The sequence below is a fragment of the Alnus glutinosa genome, chromosome 4 (assembly GCF_958979055.1).
Source record: "Alnus glutinosa chromosome 4, dhAlnGlut1.1, whole genome shotgun sequence".
Lineage (NCBI taxonomy): Eukaryota > Viridiplantae > Streptophyta > Magnoliopsida > Fagales > Betulaceae > Alnus > Alnus glutinosa.
In genome coordinates, this window is record NC_084889.1 from 30,454,623 (window position 1) to 30,475,510 (window position 20,888).

Sequence of the window (20,888 nt, forward strand, 5' to 3'; positions counted from 1 at the left end):
ATGGGCATGATCCAGTGAGGAATTGGGGCCGATACAGCCAAAAGAGTGCCTTCCATTTGCCGAGAAAGAGCGTCTGCTGCACGGTTCTCATAACCCTTCTTGTATTCAATGCTGAAGTCGTACCCCATGAGCTTGAGCAGCCACTTCTGCTGTGCCTCCGTGGCTATGGTTTGGTCCCATAAGAACTTAAGGCCGCGGTGGTCAGTCCGCACAACAAATCGGTGGCCTAGGAGGTATGGCCGCCACTTACGAACAGCTGTGACCAAGGCAAGCATTTCCTTGTCGTAGGTAGAAAGAGCAAGATTACGACCATGGAGAGCTTGGCTGAAATACGCAATGGGCCGGTGTGATTGCATTAAGACTGCCCCTATGTAGAGGCCGAATGCATCACACTCTATTACAAACTGTTGAGAAAAGTCCGGTAGAGCTAACACCGGTGCCTCAGTCATGGCCTTCTTGAGCCGAAGGAAGGAGTCTTCAGCCTCTTTGTTCCACCCCCCAGGCATCCTTTTTTAGGAGCTGTGTCAACGGTCGAGCAATGCTGCCATAATGCTCGATAAATTTACGGTAGTAACCCGTGAGGCCGAGAAAGCCTCGAAGTGCCTTAAGGGAGTGGGGTTTTGGCCACGCCAACATTGCCTGAATTTTATCGGGGTCTACGGCCACACCCTCCCTATCAATCACATGGCCCAAATACTTCACCCACTGCTGCCCAAAACTGCATTTTTCTTTCCTTACATACAAGTGGTTAGCTCTCAAAAGCCCCAAAACAGCAGAGAGGTGTTGTAAGTGTTCTGTCCAATTCTTGCTACATATTAGGATGTCATCAAAAAAGACAAGAACAAACTTACGCAAGAGGCTGCTGAAAATATCGTTCATCAATGATTGGAATGTTGAAGGGGCATTCGTGAGGACAAATGGCATGACTAGAAACTCAAAGTGTCCATGATGCGTGCGAAAAGCCGTCTTCTCTATGTCTTGCTGCTGCATTCTTATTTGGTGATACCCGGAACGGAGGTCAAGTTTGGAGAAATACTTGGCCCCTTGTAGCTCATCCAGCAGCTCGTCTACCACAGGAATGGGGAACTTGTCTTTAATTGTAACTCGGTTAAGGGCTCGGTAATCTACACACAGTCGCCACGAACCATCGTGCTTCTTGACCAGCAGCACAGGGGAGGAATAAGGGCTGGTACTAGGCCGAATTTCCCCTGTATTGAGTAATCCCACCACAATCTTTTCGATCTCATTCTTTTGGTAATGAGGGTACCTATAGGGTCGCACATTGACAGGAGGAAAACCCTGTATGAGGGGGATTCTGTGGTCATGTGGACGCGCGGGAGGAAGACCATGCGGTTCCTCAAAGAGCCCCTGGAATTCCTGCAACAGCTGCAGTAAGTCCGGGTTGTTAATGCTCGGACAGTGTTGCTCCACCCCCAACTCCACCGCCAGTAGTTGCAGTAAAATACCCTCGGAACTACGGCGAAGTTCCCTTTGCATTTTTGACCCGTCCAACACTCTGTTTCTGGGGCAGTTAATACCGGTCAGAGTCACCCTTCTTCCTTGCCACGTGAAACTCATGAGCAGGGAGGCAAAATCCCAAAGGATGGGACCCAATGTCTTGAGCCACTGTGCTCCGAGAACGGAATCATACCCCTGAAGATCAATGAGAAAAAACTCAAGTATAAAACAAGTTCCTTCTAGGAAAACGGGTACGGCTGAATACTTCCCTCTGCTCAATAGCCTCTCCCCATTTGCCACTATTACTTCAAAAGCCGTGTGTTTGTCGGGCACCAACCCCAATCTTTCCGCCAACCTTGTGTTAAGGAAATTATGCGTGCTTCCCGTATCTGCTAACAAAATTACCCGCGCCTTCCTGATGGTACCAGAGATACGCATGGTTTGAGGGTTGGGTACTCCGAAAATGGCGTGAAGGGAAATCTCCGGAATCTCAAATTCCTCCTCCTCCCCTGCTTCCTCGTTTTCTGTCGGGTCTGTGATTTCAGCTTCCTCATAAATACCTTCAATCAGGAATAGCTTCTTACATCTATGGCTTGGTGAGAACTTATCATTGCAATTGAAGCAAAGGCCCCTTTCCCTTCGGTCTTTTAATTCTGCTGGGCTCAGTTTCCGGATTACTGGCGTCCGATTCCGCACCAGATTGGCTGATGGTAAGGGTGGTATGCTCGGCTGACCAGCACTCCTCCGTGGTTCGAAGAGTTGGGGACTCCTTCGTTGAGACATCAGCCGTCCTTCATACAGCCTGGCAAGCCCAACTGCCGCGGTCAGGCTGGTTGGTCGGGAAGCTTGGACCTCCGGCCTAATGCTCTCCTTGAGGCCGCTTATAAATCCCCCTACTTGTTGCGCGACCAAAAGTCGACCCGCCCTGCTCAACAAGCGTTCGTACTGCCCTTGATATTCTCGCACCGTCCCAGTTTGGCGTAGTTTTGTAAGATCCCCAAAGAAATCTTCAAACTGGGTCGGTCCATACCTCACATGCAGGCCGTCCTTCAAACTTTCCCATGAGGCCGCTTCCTCTGTTTCCTTGAAGAGCTGGTACCAGAGTTGCGCTTCGCCCTCAAGGTGGTAAGCCGCCAGACTTACCCTGTCTTCTTCCGCAGTATTTTGAAATTCAAAAAACTGCTCTGCGCGGCACACCCAACTGGTTGGGTCTTCGGTGCCGTCATATTTGGGGAAATTCAGCTTTGCAACCTTCGGGAAGGAACTTCCAGATTCCGTCCGATTGGAATCCTTGCCCGCTCGGCCCCTGGATGAACTCGCTGCATTGGTCTGATCTTCCTCTCGATGACTCTGACTTTTGGAGAGCAATGCACTCAACATCTCCTCCATACGTTTCTGGGTATCGAGCATCTTCTCCATCTCCTTCTGCATCCGATCGTCCATGGCTCCTATCTCCTTCTCCACTCGCTCAATCCTTTGCTCCATCTCTTCAGAACTTGGATCTGATACCAAGTTGTTGTGGGCCTGGGTTTGGGATCGTGTGATGGGTTTGTGGATGGGTAAAGCTGCAGGATTTGATTTCCTGAGTTTCCCTATGGTGGAAGGTGAAAGATGGTGAATGGATATGAGGTATTCGAGGTACCTCTGCCTCCCAATTTCAACTACAAGAGTTGTGATTTTTTGATAAATTTCAGCATGTATTCTTCTTATTCAGAATCACTACTTATAGAATACAATATCAATACTGTTTTGGCTAATGCCTTATTTTTAGGAATCCTTTCCTTATTTCCCTCCCTAAAATTCCTGCTATCAATCCCTTAATTATTGGAATACATAATTCCTTATTTGTAGGAATTTCCCTCCCACAAGTCTTGCTCCCCACGCACAGACTTGTGCCTTACTTCTTTCCTAAAATACATCAGCCGCCACTTGGATTAGGTTTAGAGTGTGCAACAGTTAGGGTTTCATCATGTTGCTGCACTCGTTTGGGCCTCCTAACATAGGTCCGTAACATATATCCTAACGCCGCAAGCTCAAAACTCAAAAGCAATTCTTATAAACAATGGTTTGCAAGAAATTGAAGATCATATAGATGACACTGATGAAAGACACCCAATAGGTAAACACTGAGACTCTTTCAGTTTTTGAACTTTTTTGTTGAAAATACAAAGATCAAGGACATGGTAGTTTATCAAAGAAAAAAAAAATGAGCTGCAGTTGAACCAAGTATGCACATGCAGTAACAGATTAAAGAAAATAAAAATAAGAGAAACAGTCATGGATGAACCTAGAAATCTATATCGATGGCTATGGTGATCAAGGGAGTGGTCTGTTAAGAATGGGTATTAATCATTTTGCAGTGTCTATTACTTTTGCAGGTAGTCTAATTCTTAATACTGGTTAAAGCAAAATTGAGTATAGACCCATCTACCATTGATAATCCAAATGGGTTGAAGAGAAGACGAAGCTTACCTCCAGTCCCTCGCTGCCAAGTCTCACTCTTGGAATTTGGATATGGGGCATCCTCCGGCTCCAAATACTCGGTTACCAGTTATTTATAATCTGGTATTAAACCGGTTTCCTGGTTTTCCGGTTATCAGAGCTGGTTTTCCCGGCTAGTTATAACAAGTCTGAAATTACACCCCTACTTCAACCTCCTCTTCTTCAATCTTTGGTTGGCTACTGACTGGTTTTAAGTTAAAAAACCAATGCAAAATGGCAAAACGTAATGTGACTCACAAAGCTCGATTCTCTTTAAAAATATTTGCCATTTGATGAGTTTTTTCTAGGCTTAGCAATTCGGATCAACGGGTCGGGTTTGTATCAACCTGACTGACTAGATTATTAATCGAGTTGAATCCTTAAACTCGAACATTACCCTATTGCCAACTGAGTTACCTGAACATGACCCGGGTAACCCATTTACTTCCTTTGATTCTCTGAACTCTGAAGAAGAGCTGAAAAAGCTTCCGAGTGTAGTTGAGAGAGGGGGGAAATTAGGAGAGAAACACTGTGAGATCGTGTGAGAGAGATCAGTTGAGAGAGTGAGTCCGATCGTTGGGCTAGTTCGTTGGACGGCGGTTGAGGACCCGAATTCCTGTGGAACGACGCCTTCAGAGCCAAAGATCGCTGATGAAGAGAGACCAAACCCGTATGAGCCGAGCAGACCCGAGAGGTAAGGAGACCAAACAGGATCCGATCATTGGTGGGTTCGACGAAAGGTTCGGGGCAAACATAGACTCGCTCCCTAATTTCGGTGCTTGTTCTTTGCTTAAGCTTCCATGGTAGATTATGGTCTCGCTGATGCAGTTGAAGGTTTTGAAGGTTCGGGAAAAACTGAAAGACTGAAATCTGAAAGTGATGAAAAAGGCAAAACTCAAAAGGCGTGTGGGTCATAGCCGTGTTCGTGGGTTATACGGGTTTGGTCTCTCTTCACTAATTCATCACTTTCTTCTTCTTCTTTTTTTTAATAGAACCGGGTCATAATCATCTTCGAGGGTTGACCCGCCAAACCCGATAATGCCAAACCTAAACCCAGTATTTTCGTGTCGTGTTCGTATCGGGGTTTGTGGGTTGTGCAAAAAATTGTCAAGCCTAGTTTTTTCGGGGGGAGGGAACTAGGACTTTGGAAAATAAAATTTCAAGAGTAGATATTTTTTTTTGAGAAATAAAGGGCAACATTTAACCCTTCTCGACCCTCACCCCTGTGTGCAGGAGCTCTTGTTCCAGAGGAGAACAAACTCAAATAGAAAGAGCTAAATGAAGCACACAAAGAAGCCCAAAAGAAAGAAGAAGTTTCTGCGCTTAGAGCTAGACTGTGCCAAAGAATGACTAATGATTTTCTTGAATTAAAGAGGAAGAGAATGAAAGAAAGGATATACTTGACGAGTTTGGAATTCTTTAAATAAAAAAAATGTTAGTGCCGTAACTGCCGTTTAAAACAGTCCGTGAGTTCTATTTTTCCTTTTTCTACCAAGTCCGTGAGTTCCTTATAAGACGACGTCGTGCGCCTTAAAAGTTCTGTCATTTAATCTTCACCGTTCGTTGTGTTTTTTAACAGCAAATGTGTTGTTCGTTTCTTTTAAAGCATTGAAGCCGAATCATTGGTCAGATTAGTCTCATAAATGATCTTACAATCGTTTGCTCAAATTTTTTCAAATTCGAACAAATAATTATAAAAAATCATTATCCATTAATTAAAGCATTTTTGTATATTTGACGTTCTGTTATTGTTCATTTTTACTTATTGAATTCTTTCCATATTTCAATTGGTAAGAACTTTTTGATCATAACTAAGGCCTTAATTAGACTAATCTTTTACTATAGTTGGAGCATTTGATTATTTTTTAATATAAAAAGGACCTTATATGTATAACAACTATATGAGGGCTTAGACAATTATTATTTTTTCTTAACATAGAAAAGACGTTGATTGTATGGCTACTATCTGAGGGCTTATTTTATTGGGACGGTAAATAATGGCTTTAAATAAAAAAAAATAAAAACTAAAATAATAATAATAATAGTAATAATAATAATAATAATACAAATAAAAGATCGAAAGAACCGGCCATGCATTAACGCTTTAGTTTTAAACTTTTAACAAATAAGTTAGCTTTTAATATTAAAAATGAAATTATTAACCGCTTCAATTCAGATTTGAACCTTAGTGCAATTATTTCTCTTAAAAATAAAAAGACGTAAACTACAGCTTTACATACAAAAAGAGTGCTAGTGCCCTAAGAGCAGTCCCAGCGACTTATGGGAATTCTGAGCCAAAATAGGTAATCAAAACTTATTTTTGCTATCTTAGGTAACCAGTTTTCAAAACCCCATCTATAGCTTATCTAAAATTTCCTCTATTAAAATAATCATTTTTTAAGACATGGCCAACTATCAAGCTGCTGTTGTTGTTCTGAGGTGAACTGGATCCTCTGATCGGCGGTGTTAATGCGGGCGGCGGAGACCCGGCCGGCCTCCTCAAGCGAGGCCACCCAGTGGTCCAAGAAGAAGAGCCACCCACCTTTCCTCCGACCAAATCCCATACCCATCAGACGAATTGTCACGCCCCCCATTTGGGGATATAAGGAAAAACGTGAACTAAGTGAGTCTATGTAAAAATAAAGACAAAGAGTTCCAAGACACGAGTAACAAAACTAATTATACTATCTACATTAGCAGTATCAAAAAAAATATTACACTGGGGTTAATAGTTTATTACAACTCAAAAGTAATGAGGTAATTACAAAAAGCTAACAATCATAATTACTAGATAACCTCTTAACTACCTAAAGGACGGTAATGTGTACAGTTACCATAACTAAATAAAACTGTACTACTTTAATCTTTTAGCTTTACAGTCCACGTCAACGGTGGAGTCCCAGGAACTAAATTGCTACTATTTACAGATGGCTACATCTTCTGCAAATCAACTGAGCAATGGGTTCAAGTTTCCCACTGATACGATGATGAGTGCCAAATATTGTGTATTTGGACCCCTTGATTTGCACTAGTTAGACATTTAGCCTTGTTATTTTCTAATGTTTTGGTTAGTTTTTGTGTTTTCTGTTTCTGCAGGACAATAAGAGAGGAATGACAAATTTCATAAGGAAATAGCTGGAAATTCGGAGACCCTGACAAGTCGATCGATCGAACTTAAAATTCGATCGATCGAATATTTGCCCGAAGTCGATCGATCGAATTAAAAGTCGATCGATCGAATTTTCCCAGAAACTGCTTTTGCAGAGCGCGCCAGAACGCCCAATCAGAAGCCAAAAAGCAGTCCTCCCTCTGATTTCCGCTGCAGAACACGCTGGTTTCGTGTTTGTGGTTGTCTCTAACTGCAGAGGAACCCTAGAGGAGGGTAGATGAGTCATTTCTTGCCATGGCTTGCTTCTATAAAAGCCATAGCCCTCCCCTTGTTGGAAAAGATGAATGGAGAGTAGGATAGAGCAAAAACTTTGTAGTTAGTTTTAATTTCGTGCTTATTGTAGTAGTTTATTTTCAGATACTTTCTCTTTGTAGAGCTTTTCTTTCATTTCCATGGTTGTTCATCATTTTCTTGTGGTGTTCTTAGTCATGGAAGGCTAGTAACCTCAACTAGGGTTGAGGATGAAACCTTTCCATTGATGACACTCACAACCTTGCTGTACCACTTGCACATTTACTGATATACCATTTTAATTGTTCAAGTTCCATTCATTTAAAGCTTTATCTTTTGCAATGAATGTGGTTAGTGGTGGATAGAGGACATTTTATGTGTTTCAACCGACCAATACATTGTTTTATCGGTTTGAATGATGATATTCATTGTGATTGAATGATACATTGGATGTTTTGATTTCAATCGGTACTCTTTGTGATTTGTCAATGTGTTGGATTCATTTAATGGTCCTTGGGTTTATGGTTAACAAACTTGAATAACACCCTAAGCTTAATGTTCTTTGGGTGTTCAAGTGGGAACCAAGAGTGTGAGTTGTAGGATTTGGTTTGGTGAATTCCTTAACCTTAGTTCCTTTTATTTTACATATTTCATTACATCTCTTTCATTTAGTCTTTTGTTCTTGAATCAAGTCTCAAACCTTTGGAACTAGGTTAAGATGAGGTTGATTAAGCAAGATACCAATATTTGACCATTTCCCTGTGGGATCGACCTCGCACTTGCATAACATTATATTGCAAAACGATTCGTGCACTTGCGAGTACTATTTAAAAAACACATCATACGACAATATCTGTGGATCACTAGTGACGAGGAGTCCCACTGGAACTCCCCCTCTCATGACAATGATATAAACCTTCATCTGAAAAGGGTTATAAGAAAAATGGGGTGAGTTCGACAATTTAGTAAGGAAATCACAACATGAAGGAAATAAAACATGTTATAATATAACTCACAGTTAAAACATAAAATAAAAAAGTAAATGAACAAGAAACTTGAATAATAGCATAAGAAATTTATAAATGATCAAGTAAATTCTTTTCATTTAATTTCTCTTAAAACCTATAAGAGTAGTTTACCCCTTTATAGACTACACCGCTATTACCCGTGAGCAGAGCACGTTGACTTTGTCCAAAGGACCTATAGACTCAGCCTGTCGTCACAGGGGAGAGTCGCTGAGTTGGGAAACTTCTTTAGGTGAAAGGCCAACCCGGCCGGTAGCACACACCTTCGCGTAACCGTCCTTCGGTGTGCTTGCCATGATACCCTATATGGTACCGATCATAACTGTAATAGTGCCTCAGGGTTAAACAATTACTGCACATGAACGCTTTCTGTAATACTGTAAGCTCTACTATAACTGTACATTTTACTTTAAAACTGTAAGAGCCGTTTTTATAACTATAATCAAGTGCAGATTTTAAACTTTAGATGTTCTTTTCATTTAAAATCGTATTCATGTATAAATCATAAACTTTGGAATGCTCTCTAATCATAACTTTGAAATGCTCTTAATCATAACTGTAATTTATACACAAAATTCTTGAATAATAACATATGAGTTATAAAAGCTTGATATTGAAATAATTAAAATCAGGTAAGTAAATGCTTCGTTAAATTCCCCAACACTTTCTCAAAAGATTTGTAATAAAATCTTGTTGGGGGTTTTTCAGTGTCCTTCTACCTATACAAATCACAAGGATAAATTTAAAGGGGTGTTTTGAATTTTAGATAAAAGTTTAAATAAAAGTACCCCATATGCAATATATCATTTATAGCAAATAACTATAAATCTTAGAATTTAGTAAATTTTTGCATGTATAAAATTCCCTATCCAAATTAAAGTTTATACTAAAGTACTTAAATATATAAATAATTCCTTATATAACACCTAAAAATCTTGTCATCAATACTGAATAATTCTAGAAAAATCATATATATGAAGCTTTGGGACTTATGAAGAATTTTGTCACTGGTTACCTAACACCAATACTCACACCAATACTCACAAGTCATCTTGAAAACAACTACAAAAACTATTCGGCCTAAAACAAAATATCACTACAATCAGTCAATCAAGAGTTCACACACACATACAGAAAATAGGAAAAACATCCAATTAACCATCTAAACACCCAACAAGTCTCTTAAGTAAAATAATCTGTATACTTTAGAGTGATCTCTTCATAATCCTAATTTCTCAAGAACCCAACTGTCTAAACAAAACAATTTCTGCCAAAACCCAATCGGTCTATACAAGAAATCAAGGACAAAATTCCTAACAAAATGCCCACTGAATTTTTGTCACAGAGATTACCCAAAAAGCATCAAACAGAAAAATCAAGAACTCAAAATCACCAATCCCAAAGCCAGAAATTTTCCTCTCAACTCATACGGTCTACCCAAAGAAATCGCCCCCAAAAATTCTTAGAAAATCAACCAAAATGGAAAGAACTAAGATTTTCACTTACTCATAAAGAAAATAAGCTTCCTACTATATTAGTACCAGACAAATCGCTGGAAAAACCCCTTCTTCGCCGTTGCCGGAAAAAGCTCTCCAGTGACGTCGCCGACGCGGGGTCGTGGCCTGCCGGCCCAGCGGCGTCATCTGCCCAGTCCAATGGCCAACCCACCGGCTGGGTCTTCTCCCTCCCCCACTCACTCGACCTCTTCCTCATCTCTCATGTCTCTCTCTGGTTCGTTTGATATGGGAAGGAGAGAAAACAAAACAGAGAAGGAAGAAGAAAAGAAAGAAAGGAAGGGGTATGGAACCCTCGAGTGAGTGATTCAGGTGATAGAGAGACAAACAAAAAAAAATTATATATTTAAAGCTAAAGAAGAATGTACTAAAAAAAAAAGAAGCTCAGAGAATACCTGTTTGCTGGTTTCTTTTGATTCGTAACCTTCTTAGTTCAGAAGAGGTGAAGAAGAAACGTATACTATCTTCTGGAATGTTGGGTAGAAAGGTGAGGAAGGGGCCATAGTGTATTTAACTAAAGACAATGGTGGACATGGCTTGAAGAGGAAGACTATTAACTTCCAGGCCACACAAATTAAGGACATCCAGAAATAATAAAAAGAAAAAAAAAAACTAAAGCCAACTCACTTGGCAAAAAATTCCACACGTCCCTTTTTTGCAAAAAAATTTTTTTGAACAAAAGTTTAATCTCTTTTAATTACACCAAATAAAAAAAAATTATAATATTCTTAAAATATCTAATTATTAGGTTTTTTTTTTTTTTTTTCCCTGGGGTGTTATACAAATGGATCGGCGGGTCGGCCACCATGGTCCAGATTGGCGACATGCTCGACAGCGGCGGCGACGAGCTCAAGATCCTGTACTTCACTTAAGTGGCAAGGACCGGCAGGACCAAGATCACCATGAACTGCAATCACGTGATCATGAACATGGAGGACAATTTCCGGTACGTGACGAGAGAAAGAGGAAAAATTCATCTAAAAATAAAAGAGCAAGGAAGTGAGAGAAACAACTCTAAACCTTGCAAAGATGATGCGGCAATAAAGCATCAAGGAAGCTAGACGTTTCAAGTAAAAGGCTAGAAAGAAAAAAATAATAAAATAATTGTGCACAATATCACCACGTGGCGTGATACCGTGCACAAATGTAGAAGAAATATTTTCTGTCGTTGGGTTCTATAATCCGTAGGAGGAGGGTTTTATTGTTTTTGTCATCAACTTTAACCAAAAGTTGAGTTTACATCAGCCGTTGGAGATGGTCTAAGAGCACAAGTACAAGGGCGTTGAGATCGGTACCCGAGAAAGCTATTGACACAAAATTACACTTAAAACACATGGAACAACAAAAACAGCAATAACCAAAACATTAGTTAATTTACTAAATAAAAGAAAATATTTAGAATAAATACATTAGGTATCAGAATAACCGCTCCGATCAACGGGCGTTTGTGATCCGATTGAGCTAAAATTTTGGGTGCATGTTCATGACACGTGAATCTTCATTGTGAACGGTGGAGATTGGATTCTGAGCAACTGGTGGTCGTTTTTCATCCCATGAACAGTAACCTCTTTTTGGTGAGATTTTTCCCTTGTTTTTGTAGAAGTTGATTTGAGCCAATAAATTGTATTTCTTAAAGATAGTTGCTGATTGTATGCCTCTAGTTAAGACTACAGAATATTCATGTATTCCCGTAATTGTTGATAGAGAAGACTCATCTATTATGCTAGAGAAGACTCACACCGACAAGGTTTTTCACTTCAAAATTGTGTGTCTTGTGCTTGTGTTGTTTGAATATATATTCTTCTATGTTGTAATTTCCTTGTAAATTCACACAAAGAGTGAGCTTGAGTATTACTGTTTCTCCCATAAAAAAATAGCAGCATTTTGCTTAAGGAATGCACAGGCTGACGCACAAAGGAGTGTGGCCAACAGGCTGCAACGGTCGACGGACACAATCAGCATATATTGTGCAAGGGTATACCAAACATAATAAAATGAATATGCAGACAAACAGCAGAAAAACAACTAAAGCCAACGATCTAAGTTAAAGGGTTGAAAAGAAATAAATCAATTTTTTTTTTTAATAAATATATATATACCTGTAAACTTTTTCCCAAAATCTCCCATTCTTGAGATGGAAATTATAGCATCTTTCCCAAGTTCGTGATGGAGAGGAAGAGAGGAGTTGAATGGTTTTGGCTTCATGATTTTAGGATTTTGGGGATTCAAAATTGATGCGGTTGAAGTATATGCCACTAAGGATGGCTTGCTATAGGAAAGTTAAATGCGGCTTTGGCGAAGAGCAGGTAGTCGTTGAGTTTACACGGCAAGTTGCTAGGTAATTCATGTGTGTGTATATATATATATATATATATATATATATATATATATATATATATATATATATATATATATATATATATATGAGACTCATATATATATATATGAGATTTGATTCCTACACTACACCATCACAACAAGTGCACAACACCTAGCAGGAAAGTTAAATGCGGCTTTGGAGAAGAGCAGGTAGTCGTTGAGTTTACACGGCAAGTTGCCAGGTAATTCATGTATATATATATATATATATGAGATTTAATTCCTGCACTACTCCATCACAACAAGTGCACAATACCCTCTTACATGAGAGTGGGCCCCACACATTGAGCCATACCCTCATGTGAGGGGGTGTTATGCTCTTGTTGTGTTGGTGTTGTAAATCTAACATTTTCATATATATATTAAAAAAAAATACTCGCTGTCTAAAATACTAAAATGCCCAACTTTGACATTGATGGGACATCGGATGAGAAGTGGCGCTTGATGAGTATTTTCGTGCAGTAGGGGAGTGCATGCATCGATTTCTTTAGATGGCGTGAATTGCAATAAAAGACGCTGGCAAAATGAGTTGTAATTAGTGTACAATACAAAAAATAGTATTTTCACATATTTTTTAATAAAATTAATAAAAATATGTACTTTTTATTTATTTTACTGACATGTAATAATTTATTAAACTGATGGATTTACCTCTCTTTTTTACTTGAAATATGGGGATAGTATTAAATTGACTGTTCTACAAGCTGTCTGAAATTTTTTCAGGAATAACCACATGATCAAGGAATAGAATCACACTTTTATAGCTTTAATTCCAAAGAAGCTGGGTGCCTCCTCCGTGCATCATTTCTGCCCCATTAGCCTCTGCAATATTATTTATAAGATCATATCCAAGCTGGTAGCTACTAGGCTGAAGCCCCTACTCAACAATATTATATCTCTATATCAGACAGCTTTTGTTTCTAACCGCCATATTCAGGACAATTCTATATTGGCTCATGAGATGCTTCATACTCTTAAATCTAAGTGGGGTAGAGGAGGCCTAATGGCTGTTAACATTGATATGGAGAAGGCTTTTGACAAAATGGAATGGTCCTTTCTGCTTGCAATTCTTACAAAACTTGGTTTTCATCCAAAGTGGATCAACTGGATCAGACTCTACATTTCCACCTCCTCATTCTCAGTGCTTCTAAATGGCAGCCCATTCGGGTTATTCTCCCTTTCTAGGAGTCTTCGTCAAGGTAATCCACTTTCCCATTTTCTCTTTATTATTGGCACTGAAGTTATCTCCCATTTGCTTCACCAAAGCCTTCGTGGTTTTAAAATAGCTAGATCGTGTTCTTCCTTAAACCATCTTTTATTTGCTGATGATCTAGTCATCTTCACAACTGCAACCTCTAGTGAAGCTATTATTATAAGGGATTGTCTTAATAAATATAGCTCTTGGTCAGGACAAACTGTCAATACCAATAAATCAAATATTCTGTTTAGCAAAAACACAAATGCTTCTACCATCTCAGCTATCAGGAACTTTCTCCCCTACCAGCTCACCCCAGCTACTGCAAAACACCTTGGCCTTCCTATCCTGTTTGGCAAATCAAGAACAACAGTCTTCTTTGACATCTTAGACAAGGTTAATGGGAAAATTGAAGGTTGGAGATCTAAAACTTTGTCTCAGGCAGGTAAATCAACTCTGATTAAAACAATGGTATCTACTCTACCATCCTATGCCATGAATTCTTTTCTGTTTCCAGATGCTCTTTGTAAAAAAATTGGATAGGGCTCTTAAAAATTTCTGGTGGGGTTTCCTAAAGGACAAAACCCGCAACTTATCTTTCAAATCTTGGAATTCTATGTGTTTGCCAAAAGACTAGGGTGGTCTTGGTTTCAGACTTATGAAGGATATGAACTTGTCTCTGATATCCAAACTCGGATGGAAACTGCTCTCCAATCACAACAGCTTATGTTTCTCTCTATTCCAGCAAAAGTATATTAGGTATGGTAATCTCTTATCCTCGTCTCTTAAAATTGGATCTCGGATTTGGAATGGCATCAAGGCAACCTTACCCATCATCTCTTCTGGAGCTTGTTTTATTCCTTATAATAACTCAAGCCTTCCTATATTGTCCTCACCATGGATTCTTACTGTCCCATCCTTCACACCTATCCGTAGATTGCCGTCCATCTCCTCCTACCACCCAAGGCCATTTATGATCTTATTCACTCTCCTACCATGTCCTAGAGGCAAAATGTCTTGCATTTTTTGTTTGATCCCACCACCATATCTGAAATTTTAAAAATCAATATCCGTCCACACTCTGATTCCCTTCTCTGGACCCCTTCTTCTACCGGTGTTTTCTCCACCAAATCTGCCCATCACCTCATTAGCTCCTTATCTACTTCCACTCCTTTACCTCTCTCAAAATCTAGTTGGAAAGCTCTTTGGAAGCGTCAGCTGAACCATTGCCTAAAACTTTTTCTTTGGAAAATGGTATGGAATATTATTCCTACCAAATTTCGAATTTCTCAAACCATCCCTTCTTCCATATCAGACATCAGTTGCTCCCTATGTTCTTATCCCATAGACTCTCGTCCCCATCTCTTTTTCACTTGCCCCATTGCACGTGTGGTTTGGTGCCAATCTTTTTCGCCTTTGGATACTATTGCTTTAAATGTTACTAACATGACAGATTGGCTCCTTATCATTCTCCATCCACATCGTATGCTTGGCGTCCCTCTAGCAGAGACTCATAAGTTCCAAATTTTTGCTGCTGTTGCCTGTGACGACCTTTGGTTTACCAGGAACAAAGCTTATCATGATAGCATTATCCCGAATGCTCTTAGCATATCTACTACTATCAACAGGATTGCTCTGGAACACTATTATGCGTGGACAACCAAATATGATAAAACTCCTGCAGTCTGAAAAAACCCATCTCCTCCCTATTTGAAGATAAACTATGATACTGCTATTAGAGCCACCTTCTCTGCTCAAGCTGCAGTCTGCAGAGACTTTACTGATTCTATAATCAAGTGTATCTCCTTGATTAGCTCTCCATGCTCTCATCTTTATGGTGAGGCTCTTGCTGCTCTTCTGGCTTCCTGATTGGCAACTTCTTTAGGGTTATCTTCTTTTATCTTAGAAGGTGATTCTCTCAATGTTACTTTGGCGCTTCAGCATCTAACATCTACTACAGATTGGCGAATTGCTTCCATCATCTCTAACATTCTCTCCATCCTCCCTCCATCTACTAGCTGGCAAGCTAGTCATGTTAACCGAAGTACAAACTTTTGTGCCCACTATGTGGCAAATTGGGCCGCAACTAGAATTTATTCTTGCTACATTCTCATCCTTTTTTCATTATCCTCATATTTTCCTCCATGTTTTGAAAAAATACCCCCTCGACTTTCTTTGTTCTATAAATTAGATTTTTTCTTCTTTTCATTCTGTCTACAATGTACTAACAAAAAAAAAAGAAAAAAGAAAAAAGAAAAGAAAAGAAAAGAAAAGTGTAACAGCTGGGCATTGATGGCACGTCCTAACGAAGTGACGCTGGATGATTGCGAGTTTTCTAGGCAAATAACTCTCGCTTCTTTTTTTTTTTAACTTTCATTAAAAAAAAAATATATATATTCTCTGTATTTTCGTCCAGTAGTGGTGGATAGTAGTGGTTGATCACATGTATCAATGTGGCCATTTCTTTGAAAAATAGTACAATTGTTTTAACCCTTCTACTCTGGCTGTTGTACTCACACAACTAGGTGCAATTTTTAGAGTACTCAGTGAGTGGTCTTCATCATTACAGGCTCTTAGAGCACTAGCAGTAAATTTTTAATCATTTTTTTTATATTTAGAGAACAAAACTACATTTTACTTTCCTATAAAAAAATACCCCACAATAGATTCTCTTACTTTTTTCTATATCAATTAAATATTATTTTTTTACTCTTATTTTATTCTTTTTATTTCTTTCCTACTTTTTCTCTCTTGCCTATATCAATTAATTATACTTCTTTTATATTAAAATAATACATAGGGAATGAATAGTAGACATGTATACATAGGGAATCACTATTCATTCCCAACTTCCTCATCTAAATATAGGGCATCTGCTGTGGAAAATTTTTTGATGTTTTTTATGAAATTTTTCTTAAATATAAATAAGGGAACCAATATAAGGTAATTGTTACTAGTGCTTTCACCGAGAAGATTATTAAAAAAAAATAAAAAAAATATTCAGACTTTACTCTCGACAGGATAGTTTGTCAGGAGTACACTATTAAAAAAGAGAAAATTTTGGAGAGGATTCTTTGTGCACAGTACACTCACACAGCCATATGCCCCTTCACAGCACAGTAACAAATATTCTGGACACTTATGTCGTTCCACAGACACTTTCTCTCCCTGCAACCGGATTCTTCCGCTGTACAAAAAATATCTGCAGAACTCACAAGCTTCCTGACGACTTCACAAAAGCATAAAAAGGCAAGCGCATGTGATTACTGAGCAGACCTATCTACTCTACCGTCCCATCTCGCGTACGAGTCTGAGCAGCGAACTGTGCACAAGGACAGTGCCCAGTCCTGCCGTGGAACGTTTCGACTTGCAAGACAAGTATACCATCAATGGCTCTCTTTGGAGTGATAAATTCTGGCCAGAGATTTTTTTTTTAATTTTTTTTAAAGTAATGCTGGCCAGAGATGTTTCCGTCATCTTGCATCGATCTTTCATATATATTTTAAAAAAAAAAAATTGCAACACATGCACCCATCAACCTCCTTTTATAATAAAAAAATTAATTTTAATATATATATATATATAAAATTACTTGCCACAAATATTCTAACGACTCTCTAAATATTAAAAATGATATGGTTCTATCAAATTAGTAAGGATTCAAAAAAGCTTTTCTATCTTGTATTTTAATAGTAAATTTTTTTTTCTCTCTCTCATTTTTCTCTAGGCTTGTATTAAAATTTTATGAAAAATATGACGCTAAATATAAATTTATATTTATAAAGAAATAATATTTTATTGATATAAAAAAAAATAAGAAAAGTTATTGTTAAAAATATATTTAAATATAAAAATAAAAAAAATTTTGTCTCCAACATGCAATAGAAGACCTCCAAATATCATAGAAGTCCTTGAAGGAGTGGAAGACCTAGATATACCTATCTACTTATTTATTTTGTTATAGTCAAATTCAATTTTTTACGTTATTATCTAATTGCAGTAGTATTACTTTACGTGTTAGATTAGTATCTCTTTTCCATAATGGTTTCGTAGTTAAGGAGTAATATAATTAAGGGATCAACGTAACAATAGAAGAGAAGAAAATTATTAAACAAAAGTTTGTTTGTGGTTTGTTTGAATTTTAATTGGATTCATTTCTGTTCTTTCCTACTAAAAATTAGTTTAATATTAATATATTTATATTATTAGTTGAATAGTTCCGTCGATTGTTTTTTCAAATTGAGAAAATAAGAGAAATATGAAAATGTACTAAATCTTTAAAAATTAATTAAAAATAATAATTTTTTTTAAAAAAAAAAACTAAAAATATAAAAAGCAAATAATTGAAAAAAAGAAAAGGGGTGGCTTTTAATTTTTAATTTTTTTTTTATATAATACCATGTGTTAATCTCAATGATTCACGTGACAAACTGTTAATATTTGGCTGAGGTTGATACGTGACATAAAAATAATTTATTTAAACCTAAAATTTATAAACAATCTCATAGTCAGCTCTATGTAAGAATATGAGTCGGTGAACCTCTTTAATGAATTTTCAATTTGCCTCTATTCTCACTTTGTGAAAGGCTCACAGTTTTTCACAATTGTTAGAGGAAAACCTGGTTATTCTTCAGTTTTAGAATAATAAAATATACATAAAAACAATAACTAAAACAATATGATATTCAACCTTCAATTTTAGAACCATAAAATATACAGAAAAATGATAACTAAAACAATATGATATCCAAGCGTATTAATTACAATCTCCCTCCCACTTTTTATTGCATTCTGAAATCTCTTTGCATTGTTGCTTTTTTTTTAAAAAAAAATGATAAATTACTTTATTTTTAATTGCTTTGCTTTCATAAATTTCGTAATTTTGCTAGAATATTAAACAACGCTCTTATAGTGTAACTCAAAAAATGTGAAAATTCAATATTTTCTCAGTCATGACAAAAATATAATAGAAAAAGAATAAAGCATAATATTTAAATGCAGAGTAGAATAAATAATCAGTTAAAAATAATATGAAAAAAAATATAAAGCCATTTGATTATGATGTTGGCGAAACTCAAAAAAAGCCTTTAGCTAAAATCCATAAAAGTTAATTTTATATATCTCTTTCATTTTTTTCATTTTATAACTACGCCACTGAAATCAAGTTTTAAAATGAGAAAAAGGACGCACATCAAACAAGGGGTAGGAAAAGTGTACGAAACACGTAAGAAAATATTTCCCAAATTTTGCTTTTGCACAAGTGGTCACATCGATTTATGCAGCAAGCAAGCTGGAGTTTTGGTTGGAAATTTCAGTGAGCAGTCGCTTCAACTTTCAGAGTGAGCCAAGGATGGTATACTGAAGGATAATGTTAAAAATTCAATTTCTTTCTTAATTATTACACGATCTCAATGCACATAATTATTACGTAACCTTAAGGCATAGGAATGTAAACGAAGCAAAGCTACCCGTGAGTTCATTCGGGCTCGGCTCGGCTCGTGCACGACTCAGTTATTAAATGAGCTATTCGTGGACACGAAATTATACTCGATTATTAAACGATACATACCCGTATAAAATTCGGCTCGCTCGTTTAAAGTTCGCGAACATACTCGTAAAAAGACTCGGTTCGCTTATTGGCCCGACTCGGCGACTCGTAATAAATATATGCATATATATTGATAAAAATAACTTATTTAGTATATCACTTATTAATTAATTATTGTTATACAATATATAATTATTAGTTATATCTATAATTATCTATATAATATATAATTTAATTATAAAATATAATTAATATGATTATATCTTATATGATCTAAGAGACTAAGACAGTAGTCTAATAAAATATCTAACGATCGTTGAATTAACAATAAATTGTTAATCATATAATTTAATGAAAATCTTGATACTTAATCGTATTATTCAAATAATCATACCATATACAATGACAATGTATTTGGTATAATCCCAAATCAATTGATTAGCATTAAAAAGGACAAAAAATAGGATAATGAAAAAAGTAATAAAGAATAATAAAGAAATAATATAAAGTTAAGAATAGATAATCAGATGTATGGTGCCTTTTAAAACTCATTAGCTAAACTAGATAAAGTGAATTTTGGTTAATTATTCTAGATGAAAATATATATAAACCATTGGGAGTACTCTAACAAGTAAAAGCCTACAAATCATTAATTATATTTAAATTGCAATAATAATAATCATAATCATACTTAATTATTATTTTATACTTAAGCTAGAAGTATCAAGTATGTATCAAAATTATTTAAGTAATTATCTAAGTAACTAGATACTTAATCATTATAATTTACATTAGTTATTTGGTTTGAATTGTATACAAGTTATGACTTATGTAGTTATAAATTATGTGACTATGTCATTATGTGGTTATAATAATTTAAAGTTATAACTTAATTTTTAATTATATATAATTTTGAATTATGATTTATATCATATGATATAAGATTATTTATAATATGATATGAAAATTATGAATCATACTTAATTACTTATCTTAACTTCCGTAGTATCTAATTAATAATAACATTTATATAATATAATATAACTAGATAAGCATTATTATTATAATTAAGATACATAGAAAATAGGACCATAGGATTATTAGATTATATAATAAATATACATTGTGCCATATGACATGAGATTTAATATCCTATATATTGTTAAATCATGCTTAAATTTAATCAAATGAATTATTAGATCATATCACATAACTATTGATATTAGATCATAGTACATTGGAACACACTTAATTATACAAAATAAGTATTGTTGATATCATTATTACATTATATAATAAAGATATAATGTGTTATATCACATAAGATTTAATATCATATAAATTGTTAGATCATATGCATTTCATATAAATTCTAGTGATAATATATGATCATATGTACTTGCGGAGCAAGCCTTTTCTGGATGATTTTATAAAAGATCTATGATTTCTCAATATATATATATATATATAATCTAATAATATGAATTCTAATAATTATACTTAATTTTTTATTATAAGAAACACATTGTTTTTTAAATAGTCATATTTGTCAACAGTCATTTTCACCATTTTTTTAATAGTCATTTTTTAACTGTCGTTTTGTTAAATCTGTTATTTTTCTAACGCTATAATTTTTAAACAGTCATACCAATTTAAAGAAAAAAATTATCCTTTTATTATTACTAGTAATTAAATAAATGAATAATCTTAAAGCAACTTGAAATATTCTCACTTATGCAAGTAAAATATCACAACTAATTGAAATATTTATGGGATCTCATTGCCACAATTTCGCAGTGGAAAATGTTAGATTTACAACACCAATACAACAACTGTACAACAATCCCTCACATGAGGGTGGGTCCTACATACTGGGGCTCACCCTCAT

At 36.4% G+C, this 20,888-nt stretch overlaps 1 protein-coding gene across 1 annotated transcript; it reads right to left on the reverse strand.

The window, feature by feature from the left end:
- Positions 1-477: 477 nt before the first annotated feature.
- On the reverse strand, positions 478-6,533 carry LOC133866295 (uncharacterized). The gene is made up of 2 exons (XM_062302823.1): positions 6,353-6,533; positions 478-3,050 (listed from the first exon to the last, which is right to left on the reverse strand). The coding sequence occupies exons 1-2, from the start codon at positions 6,531-6,533 to the stop codon at positions 478-480; spliced, it is 2,754 nt and encodes a 917-aa protein (XP_062158807.1).
- Between the last annotated feature and the right edge of the window lie 14,355 nt (positions 6,534-20,888).